Below are 24641 nucleotides of genomic sequence, written 5' to 3'. Positions count from 1 at the left end.
AATGAGTTTGAGATATGGATTACGACTAAGATTGATGTCGAAATGGTGTCGTGGAGCAAGTTCTTGAGAATGGAGACGGGGACTAGGCTACATGATCTCCCACATATATATGAAGGTTTCTTCATCGACGAGGAGAAGAAACTCGCCATGGGTTTTGAAGATGAGTATTATCGCAGAACATTTGTCATCATTGGAGAGGCTGGATACGTACGAAAATTTGATATCGGGGTAGATGTAGACAGAGAATGTTGGCCACATGGGTGCGGCTCTTACGTGCCAAGTTTGGTCCGAATCAAGAAACCTGCACGAGGCAAGAGGAAAAGACAAAGCAGTTTAGAAAAGCGTCGGTTTGATCAAAACAAGTCGAGACTTGAAGCATTTGAAAAGTTAGGAGTCTAGAAGCATTCTGTAGGAGTGAAAGGGATGATTAGTCTCAGTTTACACAAAGTTTTAGTTTATTTTTATTATGTTACTAAACTTCTACTATTTATTTTCTCATTTACTTTATTTTGGCCATGTACCTCAATGGATTTGGAACAGAATCTGCTTTCAACTACTCTTGTTGCTCCACAAATATTTTCAATTGAAAGATTTGCAGATTGGGTTACCTTGATTAGTGATTACTGTAAGAAGCCTGTTTTTTTTTTTAGGTTGCTATATAGATTATTCCATTGAGAGAAACTAAACTGGTTTGTTATGAAAGTTTTTTTTCGTTTATTGAACTTAAAGGACAGAGACAGACAAGAGAGTACAACAAACAAAGAGATGTAAACATACTGTTGTAGCTTAACCGATTTTACCATGGTAAACCACATCTAATCCGGATATGATAACCAATATATGTTGAGACGGCAATGCGACTGAGTTCATAAATTCATATCATGTTTCATGCATGGACTAATATTAAATCGATCTTTATTTTCTCCAGCATGTAGAAGTATTGATCTTTTTTTTTATATAGTGGATTTTGTATGTGAAATTTAGGAATAATTTGTAAATTTTTTAAAATTAGCAATGTTGTCAAAATTAAATACTATAAAATGCTCATCACATTTACCCAAAAAATACAGTGAGTGAAAATTCCACATATTTAATTTTCAATCAATAATATTTCCACTAATTATTTTTTAATCAATAATAGTCAGGAAAAATATTTAAAACCAATAAACTATTTTTAGTCATTTATATTTAAGAGAGATTATCAGAAAAAATCATTGTAACTGTTTGAAATTATTAACTTAAAAAACAAAAATTATAAAACCACGTATAGTCTTTATAAAATGGGTCTAGTATATCAAAATGGAGTACACATGTCTAAAGTTTTTAAAGAAAATTATTTCAAATGATTCTTTTCCTCTTTTATCTTTTCTTTTCAAAGTACTAGCACCAATTAAAAAAACCACATGTCACTCAATTGTAGATAAAAATGTATCACAACTTTTTATTATATACACTTTCAAAAAAAAAATTTTTTTTATCTTTTTCTTATGTTTTGCTCATAATATGCCTAAACATTTCAAGAACTGAAAGATATTTAAACAATTATTCACAATTTTAAACTATCTTGTTTGCGTTATCTATCAAGATGATGTATAATACATAATATACAAGAATATCACATAAATGATAACATATTTTTTTTAATCAAAATTTGGTAATAATACATCATAAGTTTTTTTGGTTAATGTGTTTTTTTTCGCTTTTGCTATTTTGGTAAAAAAAAATACAGTTTCCTTGAAAGAAACCCTTTTCTCCTTTTCTTAAACCCTCACTTGAAACTAGTAGATTATATTGCTTAATCAAGAAAAATTACAACTGCATATCTATCTAACTTATTACAATTAAGATTGAGCTGATTGTTTCAAACTTAATCTGAGGGTTACAAACTGAAGACTAACTTAAAGCAGAAACTAGAGAGGGTTACAACTGAAGACTATTTTAATGTAAGGACTCGAAGTTGATGAAAAACTCCATTGAGAGGTTGTCATCATCTCCAAACTCCCATTGGAGGAGGAAAATCCTCCATTCTCACCTCCTCCATTCTGATTCTGGAATCCTCCTCCTTCATTCTGGTTCTGGAATGCTCATTCATTCTGGTTTTGGAATGCTCTTCCATTCTGAAATCCTCCATTCTCTCCCAAAAAATACAATGAGTTAAAAATACATTTACTCAAAAAGTATAGTGAGTTTAAAACCAATAAACTATTTCCACGAACTATTTTTTAATCAATAATATTCAGAAAAATATTTAAAACAATAAACTATTTTTAGTCATTTATATTTAAGAGAGATTATCAGAAAAAATCATTGTAACTGTTTGAAATTATTAATTTAAAATACAAAAATTAATAAACCACATATAGTCTTTATAAAATGGGTCTAGTATATCAAAATGGAGTACACATATCTAAAGTTTTTATAGAAAATTATTTTAAAATGATTATTTTCCTCTTTTATTTTTTCTTTTCAAAGTACTAGCACACCAATTAAAAAACCACATGTCACTCAATTGTAGATAAAAATGTATCACAACTTTTTTATTATATACGCTTTCACAAGAAAAAAAACCTTTTAATATAATACACTTGTTTGGATAATTCTCATCCAACACGTAAGATAGATATAGACTAGTATAAAAACAACATTAAAAAGGGAATTATCCACCCAAAAAAAAAAAAATAGTCTTTAATAATTTTAACGTTGACCATATTATAAAGACGCGTGTTGTTAACGCACTAAATGAAAGAGCGTGGAGCGGGAAAATAGAAGGAAGGAAAAAAAAAAAAAGATTTTGTTTCCTTTTAATTTTTTTTTGTTGTGTGTGTGCTTTTGTTTCTTCTTCGTGGAGATTAGAAAAGGAAAGAAAAAAGAAACAAAGGCTTAAAACAGCAAAAAAAAAAAAGCAAAGATTCCTCTCTCGCTGACTTCGTCTTCTCTCTATCTCTCTCTCTATCTCTATCTCTATCTCTCTCTCTCTCTCTCTGCGCTGGCGAAGAAGAAGTTTTTCTAGGGTTTTTTTAATTTCAATTTTGTCTCTCGCGAGCTGTGCTGGGGGAATTTTATTATTATTCTTAATCGGAGCTCTCTTTTGATCGGGTGAAAAAAAAAAAAAGGATATGGCGTCGTCTTCAGCTTCAGCGACGGTGGCCGTTGATAAAGCTACCAGCGATCTTTTGTTAGGTCCTGATTGGACTACCAACATGGAAATCTGCGATTCTGTCAATTCTCTTCACTGGTAATTTTAATGTTCGATTTTGGTGTTTGGAATTCTCGTTTTTGATTTGTTGTTGCTGTAATTAGTTGATGTCAGGCTACGGTTACATGCAAAATTGGGATTTGGTGTTGTTTTAGTTCTTTGATTTTGTAGTTTACTTCGCATCTGCGATTAACGGTTTTTGCGTCTATTTGATTTTGATCAGGCAGGCGAAAGATGTTGTTAAAGCTGTTAAGAAGAGGCTACAGCATAAGAGTCCTAGAGTTCAATTACTTGCTCTTACGGTATGATGTTTTTGGTTACTCGGCCGATTTGTTCTGTGTGTCGTTTTTGGCTCTCCTTAACTCTCTATGTCTATTCTTCTGTTACTTAGCTTTTGGAGACGTTAGTGAAGAACTGTGGAGATTATTTGCACCATCAAGTTGCAGAGAAAAACTTATTAGGGGAATTGGTCAAAATTGTGAAAAAGAAGGTACTTTTTCTTGTTCTGTGTTTCTATGTGTGTGTGTTTCCATAGTGGTGAATTGGTGATTTGTTCGTATTGCTGATGATTTTGGACTTTATAGGCGGATATGCAAGTTAGAGATAAGATACTGGTCTTGCTGGACTCTTGGCAGCAAGCTTTTGGTGGTCCAGAGGGCAAATTCCCGCATTATTATTGGGCATACGATGAGTTAAGGGTGAGTTTCTCTCTTGAAACTGTAATACTTATACCTATATACATTTATGGTCACCTTTGGTGGACATATATACTGTTTGGTTATTGTTTGTTCTAAATTATGTTAAGTATTGTATATTGGTAGCAACTAGCAAGTCTTGTATTTGTTGCCACTACTCTTTTTCGCCCAGTGCTAAAATGTGAAAGTAAAATGTGAAAGTTGAGTGTTTATAGTTGTGGAGTCATGTTGCTCCGTGCTTTTATCTTCTTCAGATCTTGATTTATACGGCAGTTGCTTTACGGTTCACTGAGATCTCATTTGCATGATATTCTTATTCTAAAGGTTGCTGTTACCTGTTGCAGCGTTCTGGAGTTGAATTCCCCAGGCGTTCACCTGATGCGTCCCCTATAATAACACCACCAGTGAGTCATCCACCCTTAAGACAGCCTCAGGGGGGATATGGAGTACCTCAAGGTGGTTATGGAATACCTCAAGCTGGCTATGGAGTACCTCAAGCGGGTTATGGAATACCTCAAGCAGGTTATGGAGCACCTCAAGTGGGTTATGGAGTTCCTCAAGTAGGTTATGGAATGCCCAGCGGTTCGTCGAGAAGGCTTGATGAAGCAATGGCAACTGAGATTGAGGGCTTAAGGTTAGTGGATTTGTTAGTTCAATATGATGTCGATGTGGACTGGCAGTTTTAGATTTCGTACAAATATTTACACTATCTCAATATTCTTGTTTTGGTTAAATTGTAGTTTTTCAAGTCTTGAGTCCATGAGGGATGTGATGGATCTCTTGGGCGACATGCTACAAGCTGTGGATCCCAGTGATCGTGTGGTATTGAAACCTACTATACAGCTATATTTGTAGGTTTGGGGATGAAATGAATTGCTTTACCCATGGTTTTCCTGTTATGTAGGCTGTGAAAGATGAAGTCATTGTTGACTTGGTCGAGCGTTGTCGTTCCAATCAGAAAAAGCTGATGCAGATGTTAACCTCCACTGGGTTAGTCCTCTATTTTAGGAATAACTTGGTATTTAAATTTGTTAGAATGTGTAATGATACTGTTGACTTGAGAGGTTCCAAGGTTGTGCTAAACATCCTTTTGTTATGTGGCAGGGATGATGAACTTTTGGGTCGGGGACTTGATCTAAACGACAGTCTTCAAATTCTGCTAGCTAAGCATGATGCAATAGCTTCTGGTACTCCTCTGCCAGTTCAGGCTTCTGGTTCTCCTCTGTTACTTCAGGCTTCTAAACCTGGTGATTCGAGCCCTAAATCTTCTGAAGCTAAAGATTCGAGTTCCATAGCTGGTTCTAGTTCCCCAATACCAGCCACTGTGTCTACGGGGAAAAGCCCAATTGATGAAAATTACGAAGAGGAGGAAGATGAGTTTGCGCAATTAGCTCGAAGGTCTGTCTTACAAATTACGATTGGATCCAGCAACTGTGCATATCATAAACTTAGTATTTGACATATCACTTTGTATTGTTTCAGGCATTCCAAACCGCCAGCATCTGTGACTACAGACCCCACCAGTTCAGAGTCTGATAATGCTGCAAGCAATGCTCTTGCTCTTGCTCTGCCTGACCCGCCTCCTCCAGTGAACACCACAAAGGAACAAGACATGATTGACCTATTGAGTTTGACACTGTCTACACCGTCAACTCCACCGCCTCCATCCTCTCAGCCTTGTCCTCCTCCTCCCGCTGTCTCAGATCAAAACACCCATATCTATCCACAGCCTCGACCACAGTTTGATAGCTATGTTGCTCCATGGGCACAACCTCAGCAACAGCAACAGCTTCCAACACAGCAGGGCTATTCTCAAAATCAACAACATCAACAACAGCAGGGCTATTCTCAACATCAACAACAGCAGGGCTATTCTCAACCTCAACAGCAACAGGGATATTCTCAACCGCAACAGACACAGCAGGGCTATACTCAACCGCAACCGCAACCGCAAGCACAATTCCAGATGCAACCGTCAACTCGACCTCAGAACCCGTATGAATATCCGCCTCCACCATGGGCTTCAACATCAGCGAATGCTTACTATACTCCACGGGCTAATGCAAGTGCGTCATACACAGACACATCGGCCGAGAGATCACTGCAGCAATCCAACTCATTCCCCACAAGAGCCGGAGATCCCCAGGCAACTTCAACTGCTAGCAATCCAGGAGTAACTGTAGGACAGAAGCCGTTTGTTCCATCCTACAGATTGTTTGAAGATCTTGATGTGTTTGGGAGCGCAGATGGGAAGCATAATAAACCGACGAACAGTAGTAATGGTTCTCAAAGCTTGTCTAGGTCTCAGACGCAGCAGAGTATGATAGGAGGAAGGAAAATGATTTAACAAAAGTGTGGGTGCTTCGTATTTTCCATTTGTGAATAGATGGTGTACATTTTTATCCCCTTGTTTGATTTTAGGATTTGGTATGACATACTGATACGCTTTGCTGAGACCAGGAGATTTTTTTTCCTTTTTTACTGTTTCTGTTTTCATACCCATTTGTGGAGTTGTGTGAACTATTATTGGTTTGGGGATAGAGTTATAACAGTTGGGAACAACAATTCATGGAATTGGGAGTGGAAATGGAACAATAGTCAGTTTCTAGTATTATTTATTGGACTGCTTTGGGTCTTTTTAACTCACTCTCGACCTTTTAATAGGCTACGGAGACTAAATGCTCTGGTTTTATCTGTGTCACATCATAGTTTCAGCATTCATTATATGCACTATGCAGTATCAGATTCTTCAGTCATTCAACATCAGCTTTTCCGTTTTCAATCTCTAGTTTTCTTGGCACAGAAAACTATAGTTTGTTTAGGTACAATTTATTTTGCATCCAAACTCACATACTGTCTGTTTTTGGCAATATGGACAAACAATTCCAGATATTGCATCCAAATGAAAAAAAAATAAAGAAAAACGAACAACCACGATGACAAAGATGCGATTTAAAGGTTTCTAATTATTTGACTTTATTTTAACGCAAAAAAGTTGTGATCATAAAGAAAACATAGTGATTGAGAAGCAACGAGATGTTGGCTCATCAATCTTTTGGTCTTTTGTAGCATAATCTTACAAGCATACTTCACCACAACTTTTTTTTTTATATATATTTTTACCACAACTTACTAAAGACCATATATCATAATACCATCGATCACTTTTCATTTTCTTCACATCTTCGACATTGAGTAGTCCATCGCTTCCACGAGATAATCTGCCACAAAGAAAAGAGAAATTTAATTATTGTGTTCATTTTTCTTATATATTCCTTTTTATCAAATAAATGAAAGGGCACAAACCTGCGTCATCCTTAGTGAAGCAGAGAGGTGGTGTGATTCTAAAGACATTTCCAAAGTAGCCTCCTTTTCCAACCAACACTCCCAATTCTGTAAAAAACTCAAGAGACAAATTAATTCACAATTTTAGTACTAGCTTCACCGGAGGAGACAAGTGTAGAAACACCAACCTTTCATTTGATCCATAATGTGCAGAGTCTCAGCGGCTGCAGGAGTCTTAAGCTTGCGATCACTCACCAGCTCTACTCCAAGCATCAGTCCTCTTCCCCGTACATCCCCAATAACTACATAGACAAGTATAAGATAACACAATGAGGCTAGTTTAAAGAACAAAGTTATGAAGAGGGAGAGAGGGATATTTACTTTCGTGCTTCTCTTGTAGCTGAACGAGTTTATCTTTCAGATAAGAACCGACCATTGCTGCATTTTCCTGAAGCTTCTCTTTCTCAATGACCTTCAGAACAGCGAGACCAGCTGTAGTAGACACAGCATTTCCACCAAATGTGTTGAAGTAGCTACGGCGAGTCAATACTCCTGCTATCTCTGGAGTTGTCACAACAGCTCCCAATGGAAACCCGTTCCCAATTCCCTATTTTTCACAACATAAACCAATTAGCTAGAGATTACACAATAAAGATAGCTTGAATGCAGAAGACACTAAAGTTGGGACAAACTCTAACCTTTGCCATGGTTACTATGTCAGGGACAACATTGTGAGCCTCAAATCCCCAAAAGTTACCAGTACGAGCGAATCCTGACTGAACTTCATCCGCAATGAACAATCCTCCAGCTTTCTTAACAGTATCGTAAGCTGCTGACAAATAGCCCGGAGCTAGCTCCACAATCCCTCCAACTCCCTATTCACATTTTGCATTCACTCTTAGTTCTGATCTGTTAACACTTAGTATAAATATGAGATTCCAGCAATAGTCAAAGGTTGATTTACCTGAATAGCTTCGAAAATAAAGCCAGCAATGTGTCCTGTGGTGCCATATTGAATGAGATCTTGCAAATCCTTTGCATACTTCTCTCCATCAGAACCAAACACACCTCTATAAGGATCCGCGTTCACAGCATGATGAACAGCAGTCTGAACCACATTAAACTTCCACAAGCTCTGAGCAGTAGCCCCCATTGTTGCAGCCGCATTACCATGATACCCGTTTCGAACCGAGACAATATCTTGACATCCAGTATACAGTTTAGCCATCATGAGTGCCAACTCATTAGCCTCTGTCCCTGAGTTGGTGAAAAACACCACGTTTAGATCACCAGGGAGTTTAGAAGCTAAAGCCTCAGATAACTCAGCAATGGCATGGTTAAGGTAAAGAACAGTAGGATGCTGAAGTCTCTTGATTTGTTCAATCACTGGCTCCACCACTCCTGGATGACAATGTCCACAGTTCACAACTGCAATCCCAGCAAATGCATCTAAGTATCTCCGACCACTCTCATCAAATAGATACTGCATCTTCCCATCCACAATGTTCAACTGCAACACATCAATACCAAAACAAACAAACACACATCAATACAAATAGACAAAAAAAAATGAATATTCTATTTGTCACTAGTCAATTTCAAAGCCTGCCAAAAAAAGATTCAACATTTATGTTTTTATTATAATATTTTAATAGATTCCAATTCCATTGTTGATCAAGAATATTCGGATAAGAACATCGTAGTCTGACCCAATTTAAAAATCATAAAAAAGTTTAGCTTTTTCCGATGAGTCGATCAATAAAGTTTCAAGCTTTTTCCAATACGATCAATAAAGTTCCAAGCTTTTTTCGTCATTATCAAAAACGGAGATCAACAACACCACAAGATCATGAAACCGAAGAGTTCCTACACAAATCAATAACCAAAAAACCAAAATGATGATTTCGAAATGGGATAATATGTACCGGTTTGCGATAAAGACAGGGCATGGAAGGGCTGAGAAACTCCTTCCTTTTAGCAAGGATAACATCGGGGGAAGGGCCAGAATACGGCGGAGGAGTGTAATCAAACGGAGGAAGCCTCGCCTGAAATTCATCAGAATCCTTAACGGGAGCAGCCGCCGTGGCCTGAGACGTCGTTGAGAGGCATCGTCGCCAAAGGGAAACAGAGATGTTTTGCACCGATCTTTTCGCCACGAGTCTCTGCATGGTCTCTCTCTCTCTTTCAAATCTCTCCGATGATAATAGTTTTACAGAGAGAACGACACTGTTTCGATGGTTACAATGATGTGTGAGAGACAGAGGAGACGGATAGATGTTATTTATATAGAGAGGACTCTGACTCCATTGGATCAATGCTGATGACGTGTTTCCAGTGTATTGAGTTCTACCGAACTTGATTTTGTTTTACATCATGGTCCTTTAACTTTTAACTTAATTACCTACTTATCTAAATGTTACCCTAAAGTATAAACATTTAGCCCTTAATTGAATTAAAAATGTTTTAAAACTAGAGTTTAAAATGTTTGGGAACTTAATGGTAAAATCTAAAAAATTATTGTTGTTAAAAAATATCTGAGATTTATTTCCGTAAATGACATTATCAATAAATCCAACGAATGTTGACTGGCGTAACAAGATATTAAAGTCCAGAATTAGTAAACAATTGAAAATACATTTCATCTAGAAACAAATTGCCCAAAAAAAAAAAAATTATATAGAAACAAATTACTTTTATAAGAAGGTAACATGCCAAAAAGAGAAAACAAAATCAACAGAATTTCATTTTTCTTATAGTATCAAATAGTACAATTTTGTTATACAAAATATTCATTAACCTATGTATACAGTTTTATAAACTAGAGATTTTTGTTATCTTTAACAGAGCTTACGTTAAGGTGGTTCCTCAAACCGCTTTTAGATTTTTAGAAAGGCTAAAAGTTTTAATGCAATTTTTTGGTTACAAATTTCAAATACACTAAAAATAAAACGACCAATCTCTATAACAAACCCATGTTCCAACTCATTTTCCTAACTTCATGATAGACCTATACAAATGTATAAGTAAAATACTAAATACAGGTTGTTTCGTACGTAGACAGCTTTATATATATAACAAGTTGTGTAATTAAGTAAATGTTAAATCATATAGTTAGTGTACGTATTCGGTATTGTACCAAAACAAGTAATGCATTTGGTAAATGGAATGGGTGTCATGTGACTGATCACCTACGTCCCTACGACACTATTTGAATTTGTTTATCATTTGATAACTACAAACAAAGGTTTAATCATCTATCGTTATCCCTAAGATTGGACAAATATTTGTCTTTCCTTTTGAAAATAAATCATCTATCCCAAAGACAAAGATCATAGACATATATAATGTGTCTTTCCTTTCTATAAACGCGTATACAAAATCCCAAAATAGTGGCATAAAGTTATATAAATACAAAGTATGGAGGGACCATAGGTTTGTACGGTGCACGTGCTTTCAAGTTTATGATGAAATGCGTCTTAAGTATTGTTTGTCCCATTTGCACCCAAAAAAAAAAAAATTGTTTGTCCCAATGAAACCTACAATTGTAATCAATTCGCGTAATTTTTATTTTATTTTTGCAATAACTAATGCGTCTGATTACATTAAGATATTCTTTAGTGGCGTGGGTCGAGATTTAAATTGTTTTTTGTTTGCCGTGGCCCGTGAGCCAACTCACTTGAACGTATGAGTACCAAAATTATGAACTTTGTCCCTCTTATCTTTATCATCTCCGCCTGACTAGGATTGAATGGAGATTGGAGGAGTTGATGATGATGTAGCAACCAAATCTGCTTACACATTCTTTTTTTGCTGTTTTCCTCGTTTGGGCTTATATTAACACCACGTATTGTCGTATCATTGCATTATGAATTCATCCACCTTTTTAGTACTCATAAAATCGAATCAAAGGTATCATCAACTAATAAGACCGAATTTCATAAATCTCATAACTAGTATGAACTTTATTTAGTCGAAATGTTCCCACGCATTTTTATACGTTCTTACATTATCCATATATGTATCCCCAACATGCATAATCAAATAGAACTCACAACACCATCGTCGTTCTCCACAACCCTAATTCTTCGTGAATTCACAACCCTACAGTTCTGTCTTATCTCACCTTGAGTTCCAGTCAAAGGTCTAAGATTACCCATCCTGATCATTGCCTCAACGAATGCTCGGAAGAACACGAAGGTGCTGCTGCTGTATTGGTTTACTAGTGGGATCGTATCGGCTCCTGGAGTAGAGAAGAGTTCTTGGTCACTCTGAATCAGACCTTTGCCATTACGAAGGTTGGTGTAGTATTGACTATCGAAAGCGTTTGGAGTCACGGGATCGAAGTTGACAAGAACGGTGCCGTTTCCGTTTTGAGGGCACAATCGACGGAGTTCAGTGAGGTAAGTTGGGTTCAGAGATGGGTCTGGTCTGTTGGTTCCATTGAAGTTGTAAAGACGAGGTGTCACGAATTGGCACTGTGCTTTTCCAAAGGTGTGACCACCTACCATTTTGACAAATGAAGGATTATATATACATTGTATGTTTTCTTTTCAAAGATGAGTCATGTTTTTTTTTTACCAAGTCATTTTTTATAATTAAAAGTGACGTGGTATATATTTGTTTGAGATGGTTTTCTATAAAGTCTTTTGTTTTTTTTCTCAAAATCTAGCAAATAGTTTTATTTGATAATTATCACTAGATTCAGTTTAATTTAACAAATATTGTAGTACAAACTTTTATCAAAGCCAACCAAACCATTTCTAAGAAAGTATAAACTGAATAGTAACAATTGAAGTTAAGCATGCATTCTATTAAAAGTTCGAGTTAAAACCTTTCATTATCTTATATAGATGATATATATTGAAACAATGCATGAAAATTACCAGAAAGAGCGACTAGATCCGAGGCGCGGTTAAGGCCAACGTCAGCAAAAGCAGCTTTAAGTTGAGCAAGAGTGAAAAATGGAGAGGGAAGAGCTGTATTAGCCAGGTCGAAGAAAGCTTCTACGCTGTCTCTCCTCCCCAACGGTACCGGCCACCATGGACCTCCCGACTATAGAACAAAAAACATTGACGTCAAAATCATAATATTTTCGATTAGTTTCATCTGAGCTATATAAGTTATCTACGCATATCAGTTATATACCAAAAGCACTGATATTTGAGAGGCGATGGTGAGCATATCTGCACAAGACACCGTTCTCGGGCAAGCTCTCTCAAGGGATGCTTTCATTCTATCTATGACATTGAACCCTCGAACCGAATTTGCGTTTGGAGCAGCATCTTTCTCGGTCCGGAATGATGTGGAATTGTCTAGCAAGATCGATGCATCACAACCCTACAATAACCACATATATATTACCTATCCAAGATGCTGCATGATTTACTATTCATATATATGGCTTTTAATCTAGCCTCTACTTCTGTATATTGGTAAATGGTACGTAAAAGTAGAGGCCGTGGATTATTTTCGATAACAAAAAAGATACGTGTGAAGTTCTTACTCGAACGAAGCAGTCATGGAAGTGAAGACGAAGGATGCTCGCGGCAATACGAGGATCACTCCGCAGTTCATCGACGATGGTATCCCCAATGATGCTGAAAACAGATGGGCAAGTCCTGAAGTAGAAGTCAGGCCTCAACTGAGCATTAGAGTTTGATGCTTGAAGCAGAAGGCAACCCAATATTAGAGCTCCCATAGCACTGCAAGAAAATGAAGGTGAAAACCCCATATTTTAAGAAGGTTGATGATTTGAGTTGTGAGTTTGGATGATGAGTTAGCTAAGGCCTAGAAGGATATTATATAGAGAAGCTTGAGTCTTTTTTATATACTATTTTAGACTATTAGGTATTGTGTTTAAGAAAAAATACTATTACGTCTTGTTTTAAGGCCATGTGTTTTACTAGAGTGGTTGAAGGATTAATAATAGTTAGAATTGAAAATAAAATAACCTATTATTTCGACGTGATATCTATTCTTTGCACATATATAATTAAATTTGTTGGTGTTTGGTTGTATTTGTCGGACGCTGTGAAAAATCAGGTAAAATTGAAAATTTTCACCGTAATTACGACTTTTTATAACTAACTCCACACATTTTTTTACTTGCTACAAATCGACGTAATCTTTAAAGAAATGGTTCTTATCAGTTCCGCCTATATATAATCTTAAATATTTCTAGATTTATGTTTGATAAATAATTTATAAACGACACAGTTTTCAACAATGGTAGGAAAAATGAAAACCGGACGATACTGAAATCAAATTGGGGATTCATTAAAAAAAAAAAAAAATCAAATTTAGATTATATATGTAGGGTCGGTAAAGTATGGTTGTTGATTCATATCATGTTGTAATAAGTGTACGATACTATGTTTATTTATTCATGTTATACATACGATATCACATGCATGTTAAACGTAAGTTATGTCCATGCATGTAAAACTTATCATATTATCATGTTGTAATAACTATGTTTTTATTTATATAACTACTGGTTTTTATTAGTGGCGTGTGCTTGTTAATATCTGAATTTTAAAGAGGATGGATATTTGTATCTTTGAATAAGGATAACTTTGAAAAAACAAAGAACAAAAAACAAAAAAACAAAAAAAAATCTAAATCGGCGAATTAACGCCAACGTATTCTCTATCCAAATTTATGTTATATCGACGAATGCCAACATTTACTAGTTTTTGACCTGATTTTTTTTTGAAGAGCGTTAAAAATCATGTAATGTTATTCGATTATTATGTTTGATGAAAGATTTGTGCTAAGACTACTGTTTTCCATTTTACTAGTATTTTGTGACTTTACTAGATCAGACTCCAAATGCGCTATGTTTCTATTGAGTTTTTGATTTTTTTTTAAAGTGTTTTTACTTTTTATAAACATGCATGTAACAGATGAACTACGTGTAATACAGATCAGTGAATAATTGAGTTGGTTGTGGTTTCGAAGGAATGTTTTAATTTTTATACATGGGGTACATAATTGGATATAAGACAAATGAATATATTTTTTTTTCTCGTAGAACCTTCCTACAAAAGGATTATCTTTCCTAATTAGCAAACATTTTCGGAGTTCAAAAAAAAATGAGCAAATATTTTCTCAACCTACTTTCCTATTATTTGATGTTTGACGAAAAAGGAATCATTGTGTTTTGTCCTTCTCTTTCCCGTGAATACCGTAAATGTAGTCTTAGAAGCCATCTTCACACATGGATAAACTATACAAATCTTGCCCAAAATAATTTAATCTGAATAAACAAAGTTACCTAATACATATATCAATTCCATACGAGTCCATTCCATATGCTAGACTTTATGGTTAACCAAAGTTGACCTAATCTAATACTTACGCTCCTTGTCTTTTCTTCTCATTATAAAAAAAAAACAAAGCGGACAAAAACTAAGATTATATATCAACAATTTATTTGAATGTATATTATAAATTTCGACGTGATGTTATATCAAAAGTTACTTCGGTACATATCAGAATTTGAAGTGTTATAAACAATTCATCCACTAAATAGTAATTATAAGAAGATCGATTCGTACGTGTAATTATCACCAAAGTCCATAAAGCTCATAACTCATGAGAACTTTTATTTAGTAGAAATTGTTCTCACACATTTGATACTTTCTTACATATATGTGATATATCCCCGATATAATCAAATAGAACTCACAACACCATCGTCGTTCTCCACAACTCTAATTCGTGAATTCACAACCCTACAGTTCTGTCTTATCTCGCCTTGAGTTCCAGTCAAAGGTCTAAGATTACCCATCCTTATCATTGCGTCAACGAAAGCTTGAAAGAACACGGACATGTCGCTGCTGTATTGGTTTACTAGTGGGATCGTATCGGCTCCTGGAGTCGAGAAGAGTTCTTGGTCACTTTGAATCAGACCTTTGCCACTACGAAGATTGGTGTAGTATTGACTATCGAAAGCGTTTGGAGTCACGGGATCGAAGTTGACAAGAACGGTGCCGTTTCCGTTTTGAGGGCACAATCGACGGAGTTCAGTGAGGTAAGTTGGGTTCAGAGATGGGTCTGGTCTGTTGGTTCCATTGAAGTTGTAAAGACGAGGTGTCACGAATTGGCACTGTGCTTTTCCAAAGGTGTGACCACCTACCATTTTGACAAAACATTAACGTTTAGATACATTGTATGTTTTATTCAAAGATGAATCATGATTTGTCGTTATACCAACTCGTCTTATAATTCAAAATCACGTGCTCGATGACATTCGTATTTGATTTTATTTTCTCTCTTTATAAATTTTTTATTCGATCGGTCATTAAAAAACAACAGCTAATGGTCATGTATTTCAAGCAAATTGGTTTTCTTTACTTAACTCATGTTAACTACTTCTTATGCCTTCAAAAACTGTTTAAATACTATATATATTGTGCTAAGAGCCTAAGTTCCTTTTAGGAAAATAAGTCACCCCATTTCAACTTTCGAACTATTATTGTAAATTTATTAGATATTTGCTCCTTCAGTTGTTATTTACTTATTTATATATACTATATGATAGTAAAACAGTTGAAAATTTTACCAGAAAGAGCGACTAGATCCGAGGCGCGGTTTAGACCAACGTCAGCAAAAGCTGCTTTAAGTTGAGTAAGATTGAAAAATGGAGAGGGAAGAGCTGTATTAGCCAGGTCGAAGAAACCTTCTACGCTGTCTCTCCTCCCCAACGGTACTGGCCACCATGGACCTCCCGACTATTTAAAACATTAAACATTAACGTCAAAATCATGATATTGTTCGGTTAGTTTCATCCGAGATATATAAGCCATGTAGGTATTTTTATATACCAAAAGCACTGATATTTGAGAGGCGATGGTGAGCATATCTGCACAAGACACCGTTCTCGGGCAAGCTCTCTCAAGGGCTGCTTTCATTCTATCTATGACATCGAACCCTCGAACCGAATTTGCGTTTGGAGCAGCATCTTTCTCTGTCCGGAATGATGTCGAATTGTCAAGCAAGATTGATGCATCACAACCCTACAAAAAGCCATATATATATTACATAAGATGACGACATTATTTATTAATTCAAAAATGACTTTAATTTGAGGCTCTATTCTATAGACGTTTTATGTAAATGGTATGTAAAAGTAGATGTCGCCTTGGATTTCTTTAATAAGAGATAAGTTAAGTGTGGGTCTTCACCCGAACAAAACAGTCATGGAAGTGAAGACGAAGGATACTCGCGGCAATACGAGGATCAGTCTGCAGTGCATCGACGATGGTATTCCCAATGATATCGAAAACAGGTGGGCAAGTCCCGAAGTAGAAGTCAGGCCTCAACTGAGCATTAGAGTTTGATGCTTGGAGCAGAAGGCAACCCAATATTAGGGCACCCAGAGTACTACGAGAAAATGAAGGAGAAAACCCCATATATACTTTCAGTAGGAAGACGGAAGATATAATAGATGTTTCGAGTGTAGATGATGGTGAATTAGCTAAGGCGTAGAAGGAGCATTATATAGAGAAGCTTTTGAGTGTTTTCTTCTATAGTCTTCTAGACGACTATTAGATATTGTATAGTTTTTCTCTCTCTTTTTGAGACTATTAGGTATTGTACCAAAGCCATGTGTTTTACTAAAGCTAGAGTTGTTGAAGGATTAATCGTAAATCCTAAAAATAAAAGTATATTAACCGATTCTTTTGACTATGCTGTCTAATGTCTATTCTTATTTGCACATAATTTTTAGTTTATTATTGCTTGGTTGTATTTGTCGCGCGCTGTAATTTTCTTATAACTAACTCCATACATTTTTATGGCATGGAATTTTAACTTACTAAAGTATCTGCCTATATATATTCTTCTTTCTAGAATTATTTCAAGACATACATGATTCCTTCTGAGAATTGAATTCGCATTATTGGGGTTGATAAGTAATTTATATATAACCGACACAAGTTTCAACTGTGCTACTAAAATTGAAATTGTACGATATTGAAATCAAATGTGGATTCATGTAGGGTCGCTAAAGATATGGCTGCTGAATCATGTTAAATGTAACTTATGTCTATGTACAAGTTATAAATAATATCATCATGACATCATGTAATAAATATGTTTTATTACTGACGTGTTCTTGTTGATCTCTGGATTTTTTGAGAGGATAATTGTATCTTTGAAAAAGATGCATGGAAAACATAATATGAAAAAAGCGATTTAAATCTGCGAGCGTCAATTTTGTGTTATATCGACGAGTGACAACATTTACATAGGTAAGATCCATAGAGCCTTTTTGACCTGATAATGTTTTGAGAAACTTACGCTTTGATAAGTGATAACCAAATTACACTAAAATACGATCAAACCATAAATCTCTTGTAAACCTCAATAAGATTTATGTAAATTCGTGTGTAATTTGACATGTGATCAAATCTATCATTAGTTTCAAAGAATGGAACTTCTTGTCCAGCTTATCTACCTCCTCAGTTGCAACTTTTAATTGTATTATACTCGAGATAAATGATGTTTACTCGTAGAACCTTCCTAACAACGATTGTTTTTCCTAATGACAAATATTTTCGAACTTTTTTTTTCCGTAAAAACCAATGTATCTTCAGAAGTCACACACACCATCATAAACCGATAAAATAATACAAATCTTGTCCAAGATAATCTAATATGAAATAACAGAGTTACCTAATACATATATCATTTCATACGAGCCCATAACACAAGACGCTATGGTTAACCTAATCTTAATACTTTAGCTCCTTGTCTTTTCTTCTCATTAATTATGACTAAGATTAAAAAACGGACAAATGATTAAAAAAATATCACCGAAATTAAATAGAAACCTTTTTGTTTCATAAAGTAGGAATGCAAGTAAAGGAAAATTAAAAAAAAAAAAAACATTCGAAAGCGTTAGTCGTTCCTGAAAACAAGACGAAAGCAAAGACAAAAGAGAAAGAAACAAAATGAAAATATTAGTCTAATGGTTGAACAAAAAGAGGAAAACCCAAACAAGAAGATGGACAAATATTTGACGACACTCTACATAGCTCACTTTTTTTTTTCACCTTTTAGGTGAGAAGCATATATAAGTTTAATCTTGTAGACCAAAAAAACCTGTGTGTCGGGCACACGTTATTATCAAGACTTATTTTTCTCAACTAAAAGATAACAAAAATGATATTTTTGTGTTCAGATTCTAGCCAAGACGTTCTTTACTCGAACTCTTCACCATTTTATTCTTTACTCGAACTATCTTCTTGGTGGATTGTCAAGACTGTTTTCCGGATTATCAGTAAGGTAGGTAGAGCTCATATTCGAACGTAGCTTCTTCCTTGGCAATAAAGATTGGAATTCAAAGTACTTGAAATTGTATCTCATCCAATCACTAAGAACACATGATGAATTTAACTTAATCACAAAAATACTCTCTGGTCATTTCCGCAAACATACTAACTTACAAAAATCAATCATAGCCAACTAAGTTAATACGGAAATGCACACATTTAGTTATGAGAGAAAAGGTCCAACCAAGGGACTAGCCAAATAACCGGAAATAATTGAGAGACCAATGACTCGTTTTGCCAATTAACCGGAAATATTAATCGACAATTTGTTTCGTTATTATTTAAATATACTTTTTTAATCAGAACACATAATCTTATAAAAATTGTTAGATCACTTGTCTATTCTAGCCGATCTGATCACAATCAAAATGTTTAGATGGGTTTTAATTAGCAGTTTAGAAGAGAGTGCCTCAATTAAAGTAAGGAACAACGCGAAATTTTTGGCTTATTTCAAATTTAAACGGAGAAATAATTGTTTTTATTGCTTAAAAAAAACAGAAACGGATAGGTGACTTTACAACACTGTACACGAGACTAGACCGTGGCGTGTGTTCCGACACGTCTTTATCGAACCAGTTTCAATTTACAAACACAACACCCAAAAGATTTTTTGGTTCCATTCTCTCATTTATCTCTCTTCCACTTCACTCTCCTCTTCTACTACTACTCTTTCGTCTTTAGCTTTTCTTTTTTTTTTTTTCTATGGCCGAATCCCTAGAACCCGACATTGTGATAGAGCCGGTGAGCTTGAACCATGACTCGGATCTCTCAAGTATCCCCAATGGCCGAGCCGAAATCGACACTTCAGCTCCTTTCGAGTCTGTGAGAGAAGCTGCTACTCGATTCGGCGGTTTCGGTTTCTGGAAACCTAATAAAGTCCCAGAAGCTTCTCAGGTTTCTTACTATTTCTTTCTCTATCACCCCCTCGCTTGTTTCAGAAGTCTTTTCTTTACAGTTTGCTAGGAAAAAAAAGGATTTTTAGGGTTTTTTTTTTACTGTTGTTAGTTGATTAAGCGTGCTTGACATTGCTGTTGTTTGAATCGACAAAAGGATATCATCAGATTTGGACATTGATGTGTAATGATGTTTGGTTCATGTCTTTGAACCGACATTATGATGATGATGATACTTGATTTCCCTTTCATGTTTAGCAATAATGATGAAGAGATTATAAGAATTTGTTCATTACTTACAATTTTGCAACCTGATTTTAAGGGAAGTAGCTGCTTAAATTCATCACATTGGTGAATGTTCTGTATTCTCTGTATCATAGTTGGTTACAATATGGATATGTAAGGTAAAAAGTCTTTGTCTTTCTAATATCGGTGGCAGGAAAATGTTGAAGAAACTGATATCATTGAACTCAAAGCACAAGCTGCTGAGCTACAGAACGATCTGATTTTGAAAGAAAGCGAGACACTTGAGGTGTTGAAGGAGCTTGAGGCGACTAAAGCTACTGTTGTAAATCAGATCAGATCGTTCACGGTCAAAGCAAACCAGCTGGCCTGGTACTGAAGGATTTAAGTCAGGCAAAGATGAACTTGTGCAAGATTGCAAGTATACGCGAATCTGTGGAGCAGTTAAAGAAGAAACTGAATGAGGAAAGGGCTTCACTTGACAAGACACGCGAGAGACTTATGCAGAAGTCTCTCAAGGTGATTTCTTTAGAGGAAGAGGAAGTGAGAGTAAGATTTGCAAAGGATGGTGAAACTGACGAGAAAGTTCTTGAGAACAATGCGTTGGGAATGTTGAATGAGGTTCAAAGACTGAGCGGTGAAGCACAAGAGGTCAAGAAAACAGGAGAGAATGCACAGTCTGAAGTTGTGAAAGCAATGGCTGAGATTGAATGCACAAGAGACCAGATTAGAACAGCTAAGATAAGGTTGGTGGCTGCAAGAAAGATGAAGGAAGCGGCCAGAGCTGCTGAGGCGGTTGCAATCGCAGAGATTGAGGCTGTTACTGGATGTAAAAACGCTGACAAAGCCGAGGCTGTGACTATCTCTGCTGAAGAGTATGCTGTGCTAGCTCGTAGTGTTAGAGATGCAGACGAAGAGGCGAGGAAGCGAGTGGAAGATGCAATGTCGAGAGTTGAAGAAGCGAATGTTTCAAAGACGGATGTTCTTAAGAAAGTAGACGAAGCGGCTCAAGAAATTGAAACCAGCAAGAGGGCATTGGAGGAAGCTGTGGAGAGAGTTGATGCTGCAAATGCTTCAAAGATCGAAGCAGAAGAGGCGCTGCGAAACTGGCGGTCAGAGAATGGACAGAGGAGAAGATTATCTTCTTCCGTGAACAACACTTCAAAGTTCAAGAGCAGAAGAGAGACAACACGTCTGATGGATGTAAACGGTCTGAATCTGGCATATGATGCTTTTGAAGGGTCATCATCATCTTCTTCAGTTCCTGTCTGAAGCCAACAATGTCAATCGGGCAAATACTCAGCAAGAAGCTACTTCTTGCAGAGGATTCAGATATGAATGTTGCTAGCGAGAAAAAGAAAATGTCATTGGGTCAGATGCTGGCAAAGAATAGCAGTAGTGATAAAACTGTAAGCAAGAAGAGTGATGGGAAAGAGAATGGAAAATGGTCGGCGACTCGAAAGAGAAAGAGTTTTGGATTTGCTAAGATCTCTGTGTTGTTGAACAAAGACAGCAAGAATAAGAAGAAGAAGAAAAAGATAGCTTTGAACTTGAGGTGATAGAATAGAATGATTCAGTGTCTTGGCTTTTGTTTCTGTCTTGTTAAGTGAACCAATAGTTTAAGGAAAAAAAAGGTGTATCAAGTGTTTATCATAGTGCTAAATCTCAGCTATCTAATCCCAGGACGACCATATTGGCCTTGACAGAGAAGATGAAGTGTGGAAGCTTTCAGCCATTGACGTTCTATTATTACAAAGGTCTCTTTTATATCCTGAGAGCTTATATAAGAGACATAGAACAATTAGTTAAGAAGTAACCAAATCTCTCTCTCTCTCAAGATGTAGAGTCTTGATCAAACTAGCTCGGAGTCTTTTTCTAACAGTATGACTTTGGTGCGTTTACGAAACATTGAATTGTTGGAAATGTGTATAGCAGCAGTATGAGCCACATGCATATGTAGCCATTGAAACTTGCAACTCTGAACATATATATTCACATGCCACACGAATTTCACAAATTGCCAAGACCATGGATTTGAAAATGGTTATCAGTTTATGATACTGTCACATTAAACAACTCTAGCTTGTATCAACACCAGAGCCTCAAACGACAGCGTTCTGCATTCAGACTCAAACAAATTGAAGCCCAGCTCAAACCCATCAGCACCCAAGCCCATGTCACATAAACGGAAACCTGCAACAACAGAAACAACAGAACAGAGTCTTACACAACCTGCAACAATTACAACAAGTGATAAAAGTAAGACTCTTACACAACCTGCAACAAGAGACAAACGGAATACTAAAGACACGGAGCTGATCACGCAAAACAGGTTCCAGCTCCTTGAATCATGCGACACAGACCATAGGTGAAAGACAAGACAATCGAATATTCTAGACACTAGGTTAAGCCGTTTGTATCACTATAAAAGAGAAAGACCCTTGTAACAAGAACATTATCGATTGGGAAAACAGAAATAAAACACCTTTCAAATATTCTTTCATGGTATCAGAGCAATGGATGGATTCATGGATCTCTACTCATCTCCTTCCTTACACATCTCAAATTGTGTCACTATCAAGCTCACTGAGCAAAACTACATAATCTGGAAATCACAATTTGAGTCCTTTCTGCGAACACAAGCTTTACTAGGCTTCGTCAATGGCGCCTGCAAACCACCACGTGCGACAATCCCTATTCGCAACAAAGCTAATGATGAGACTGAAGAAGTCATCAATCCAGACTTTGAGAGCTGGTCAAGATCTGACCAAGTTGTCAAAGCTTGGTTGCTTGGATCCATGAGTGAAAATGTCCTGCGGATGGTAGTAGGAGCCACAACCGCTCAAGAAGTATGGGAAACTCTCATTTCTCACTTCAACCGGACCTCCTCCTCTAGATTGTTCGAGCTGCAAAGACGTCTGCAAAATGCTGAGAAGCTAGACAAAAACATGTCAGACTATCTCAGGAGTATCAAAGACATTTGCGACCAACTTGCCTCTATTGGAGACCCTGTAACTGAGAAAATGAAGATCTTTGCTGCCTTGAGAGGTTTAAGCCGTGAGTACGAACCAATCATCACAGTCATTGAAGACTCCATGGATCGCAGTCCTGAACCTACTTATGAGAATGTTATCTCTCGCTTAACTGGCTACGATGATCGTCTTCAAGGATACTCAACTTCCTCAGAGGTATCACCTCACCTTGCATTCAACACTGCAAGATCTTCGAGCTACCAGAACAGGGGTCGTGGTAACAGAGGCAGAGGACGTGGAAACTACTCAACCAGAGGACGCGGCTTTCACCAACAGTTCATGTCCAACACAACCTCTCGAAACAGTGAGTTGCCAATATGTCAGATTTGCAACAAAAAGGGTCACAATGCTATTGACTGTTGGTTCCGCTTTGATGAAGAGTATCAACAAAAACCTACTCCCATAGCTGCTGCTTTCTCTGCCCTACACATGACCGATGTCACTGACGATGGTGGTTGGTACCCTGATTCAGGAGCAACGGCTCACATCACCAATAACACTCAGCGACTTCAGAAAGCTCAACCCTATCACGGTAACGACACTGTGATGGCCAGTGACGGTAATTTCCTTCCCATCACTCATATCGGATCAGCTAATCTACCATCAACGTCAGGTAATCTAAATTTAAAGGATGTGTTAGTTTGTCCTGACATAGCGAAATCTCTATTGTCAGTCTCAAAGTTATGTAAAGATTATCCTTGTGCTGTTACATTCGATTCTGATGATGTTGTGATTAAGGACAAGGAAACTTACAAGCTTCTGACAAAGGGAAAGGAAAATGATGGTCTCTATAAGCTGGAGGATCAAAAGTACAAGCTGTTCTATTCAACGAGACAAATTAAGACATCTGATGAAGTTTGGCATCGAAGATTAGGACATCCTAATGCTCAAGTCCTCCAACTTTTATCTACTAATAAGGCGATTCAGATAAATAAAAGTACCAGCAAGATGTGTGAGTCATGTCGGCTAGGGAAGAGTTCAAAGTTGCCATTTACTTCCTCTGTTTTTCATGCTTCTAGACCTTTAGAGAGAGTTCACTGTGATCTCTGGGGTCCCTCTCCTGTTTCCTCTGTTCAAGGATTCAGGTTCTATGTAGTCTTTATAGACAATTTCTCAAGACATTGTTGGTTCTATCCCCTAAAGAGAAAGTCTGATTTCTGCTCCATATTCATCAAGTACAAGCTTCTAGTAGAAAATCTCTTACAAAACAAAATTGGTACCTTTCAATCAGATGGTGGAGGCGAGTTCATAAGTCAAAATTTTTTAACAGTCTTACAAGATTCTGGCATTCAACACTATATCTCTTGTCCTCACACACCAGAGCAGAACGGCTTGGCTGAAAGGAAGCATCGGCAACTAACTGAAATGGCACTCACTCTCTTATTTCAGAGCAAGACGCCTCAGAGTCATTGGGTGGAGGCTTACTTCACTGCTAACTTCCTCTGTAATCTATTACCAACAACCTCTCTTGACACCAACAAAAGTCCTTTTGAGGTTTTAAATGGTAAAGCTCCTGAGTACTCAGCTCTTCGAACATTCGGATGTGCTTGCTACCCTACTCTCCGCTCTTATGCTCAAAATAAATTTGATCCTCGCTCTCTCAAATGCATCTTCCTTGGCTATACAGAAAAGTACAAAGGTTACAGATGCTTTTATCCCCCCACTGGTCGTGTCTACTTGAGCAGGCATGTGCTCTTTGATGAAAGCTCATTCCCTTTTGTTGACACATATGCTTCATCACAAAAGTTTGTTCCCACACCACTCTATACCGCTTGGCTCAAAGGATCTCCTGTCGAGTCTTCTGCTCAAACCATGCCTGCAACTGCTTATACGGTTTTCAGTGATGATGAGACTCCCGCGCTCACTGCTGATTCTGTGGTTCCAATCCCACTTCCTCCAGCTGAAATTCATGTTTCGTCAAACGATTCTGATAACCCTGCAATACCGGTTCCAGTTTC

General features: G+C 36.8%; 5 protein-coding genes and 1 pseudogene across 5 annotated transcripts in view; 3 read left to right on the top strand and 3 right to left on the bottom strand.

Moving 5' to 3' along the window:
• Positions 1 to 399, top strand: part of LOC109132547 (F-box protein At2g38590-like) — a 2071-nt gene extending 1672 nt beyond the window's left edge. Inside the window, exon 2 of the mRNA XM_019244221.1 lies at positions 3 to 399. Coding sequence (XP_019099766.1) covers positions 3 to 399 — 397 coding nt within the window. The remainder of the gene's footprint in view (positions 1 to 2) is intronic.
• LOC104782280 (TOM1-like protein 2) lies at positions 2881 to 6502 on the top strand. The gene is made up of 9 exons (XM_010507161.2): positions 2881 to 3235; positions 3420 to 3498; positions 3588 to 3686; positions 3781 to 3894; positions 4236 to 4525; positions 4632 to 4713; positions 4796 to 4881; positions 4996 to 5289; positions 5374 to 6502. The coding sequence occupies exons 1-9, from the start codon at positions 3117 to 3119 to the stop codon at positions 6236 to 6238; spliced, it is 2028 nt and encodes a 675-aa protein (XP_010505463.1). The 5' UTR covers positions 2881 to 3116; the 3' UTR covers positions 6239 to 6502.
• LOC104782278 (alanine--glyoxylate aminotransferase 2 homolog 2, mitochondrial-like) lies at positions 6838 to 9447 on the bottom strand. Its single transcript, XM_010507160.1, has 7 exons — positions 9102 to 9447; positions 8141 to 8686; positions 7875 to 8051; positions 7558 to 7783; positions 7365 to 7478; positions 7198 to 7284; positions 6838 to 7112 (listed from the first exon to the last, which is right to left on the bottom strand). The coding sequence occupies exons 1-7, from the start codon at positions 9342 to 9344 to the stop codon at positions 7069 to 7071; spliced, it is 1437 nt and encodes a 478-aa protein (XP_010505462.1). The 5' UTR covers positions 9345 to 9447; the 3' UTR covers positions 6838 to 7068.
• Positions 11102 to 12966, bottom strand: LOC104782276 (peroxidase C3). Its single transcript, XM_010507158.1, has 4 exons — positions 12680 to 12966; positions 12322 to 12513; positions 12060 to 12228; positions 11102 to 11677 (listed from the first exon to the last, which is right to left on the bottom strand). Exons 1-4 carry the CDS (start codon positions 12905 to 12907, stop codon positions 11214 to 11216), a joined length of 1053 nt encoding a protein of 350 aa, XP_010505460.1. The 5' UTR covers positions 12908 to 12966; the 3' UTR covers positions 11102 to 11213.
• On the bottom strand, positions 14739 to 16699 carry LOC104782277 (peroxidase 22). The gene is made up of 4 exons (XM_010507159.1): positions 16365 to 16699; positions 16005 to 16196; positions 15743 to 15911; positions 14739 to 15312 (listed from the first exon to the last, which is right to left on the bottom strand). The coding sequence occupies exons 1-4, from the start codon at positions 16590 to 16592 to the stop codon at positions 14852 to 14854; spliced, it is 1050 nt and encodes a 349-aa protein (XP_010505461.1). The 5' UTR covers positions 16593 to 16699; the 3' UTR covers positions 14739 to 14851.
• LOC104782275 lies at positions 19044 to 21361 on the top strand (annotated as a pseudogene).

Source organism: Camelina sativa, chromosome 4 (genome assembly GCF_000633955.1).
Source record: "Camelina sativa cultivar DH55 chromosome 4, Cs, whole genome shotgun sequence".
NCBI classification, from domain to species: Eukaryota; Viridiplantae; Streptophyta; class Magnoliopsida; order Brassicales; family Brassicaceae; genus Camelina; species Camelina sativa.
Note: the sequence above shows the minus strand (reverse complement) of the source record. Positions and strands in the feature narration are given on the sequence as shown.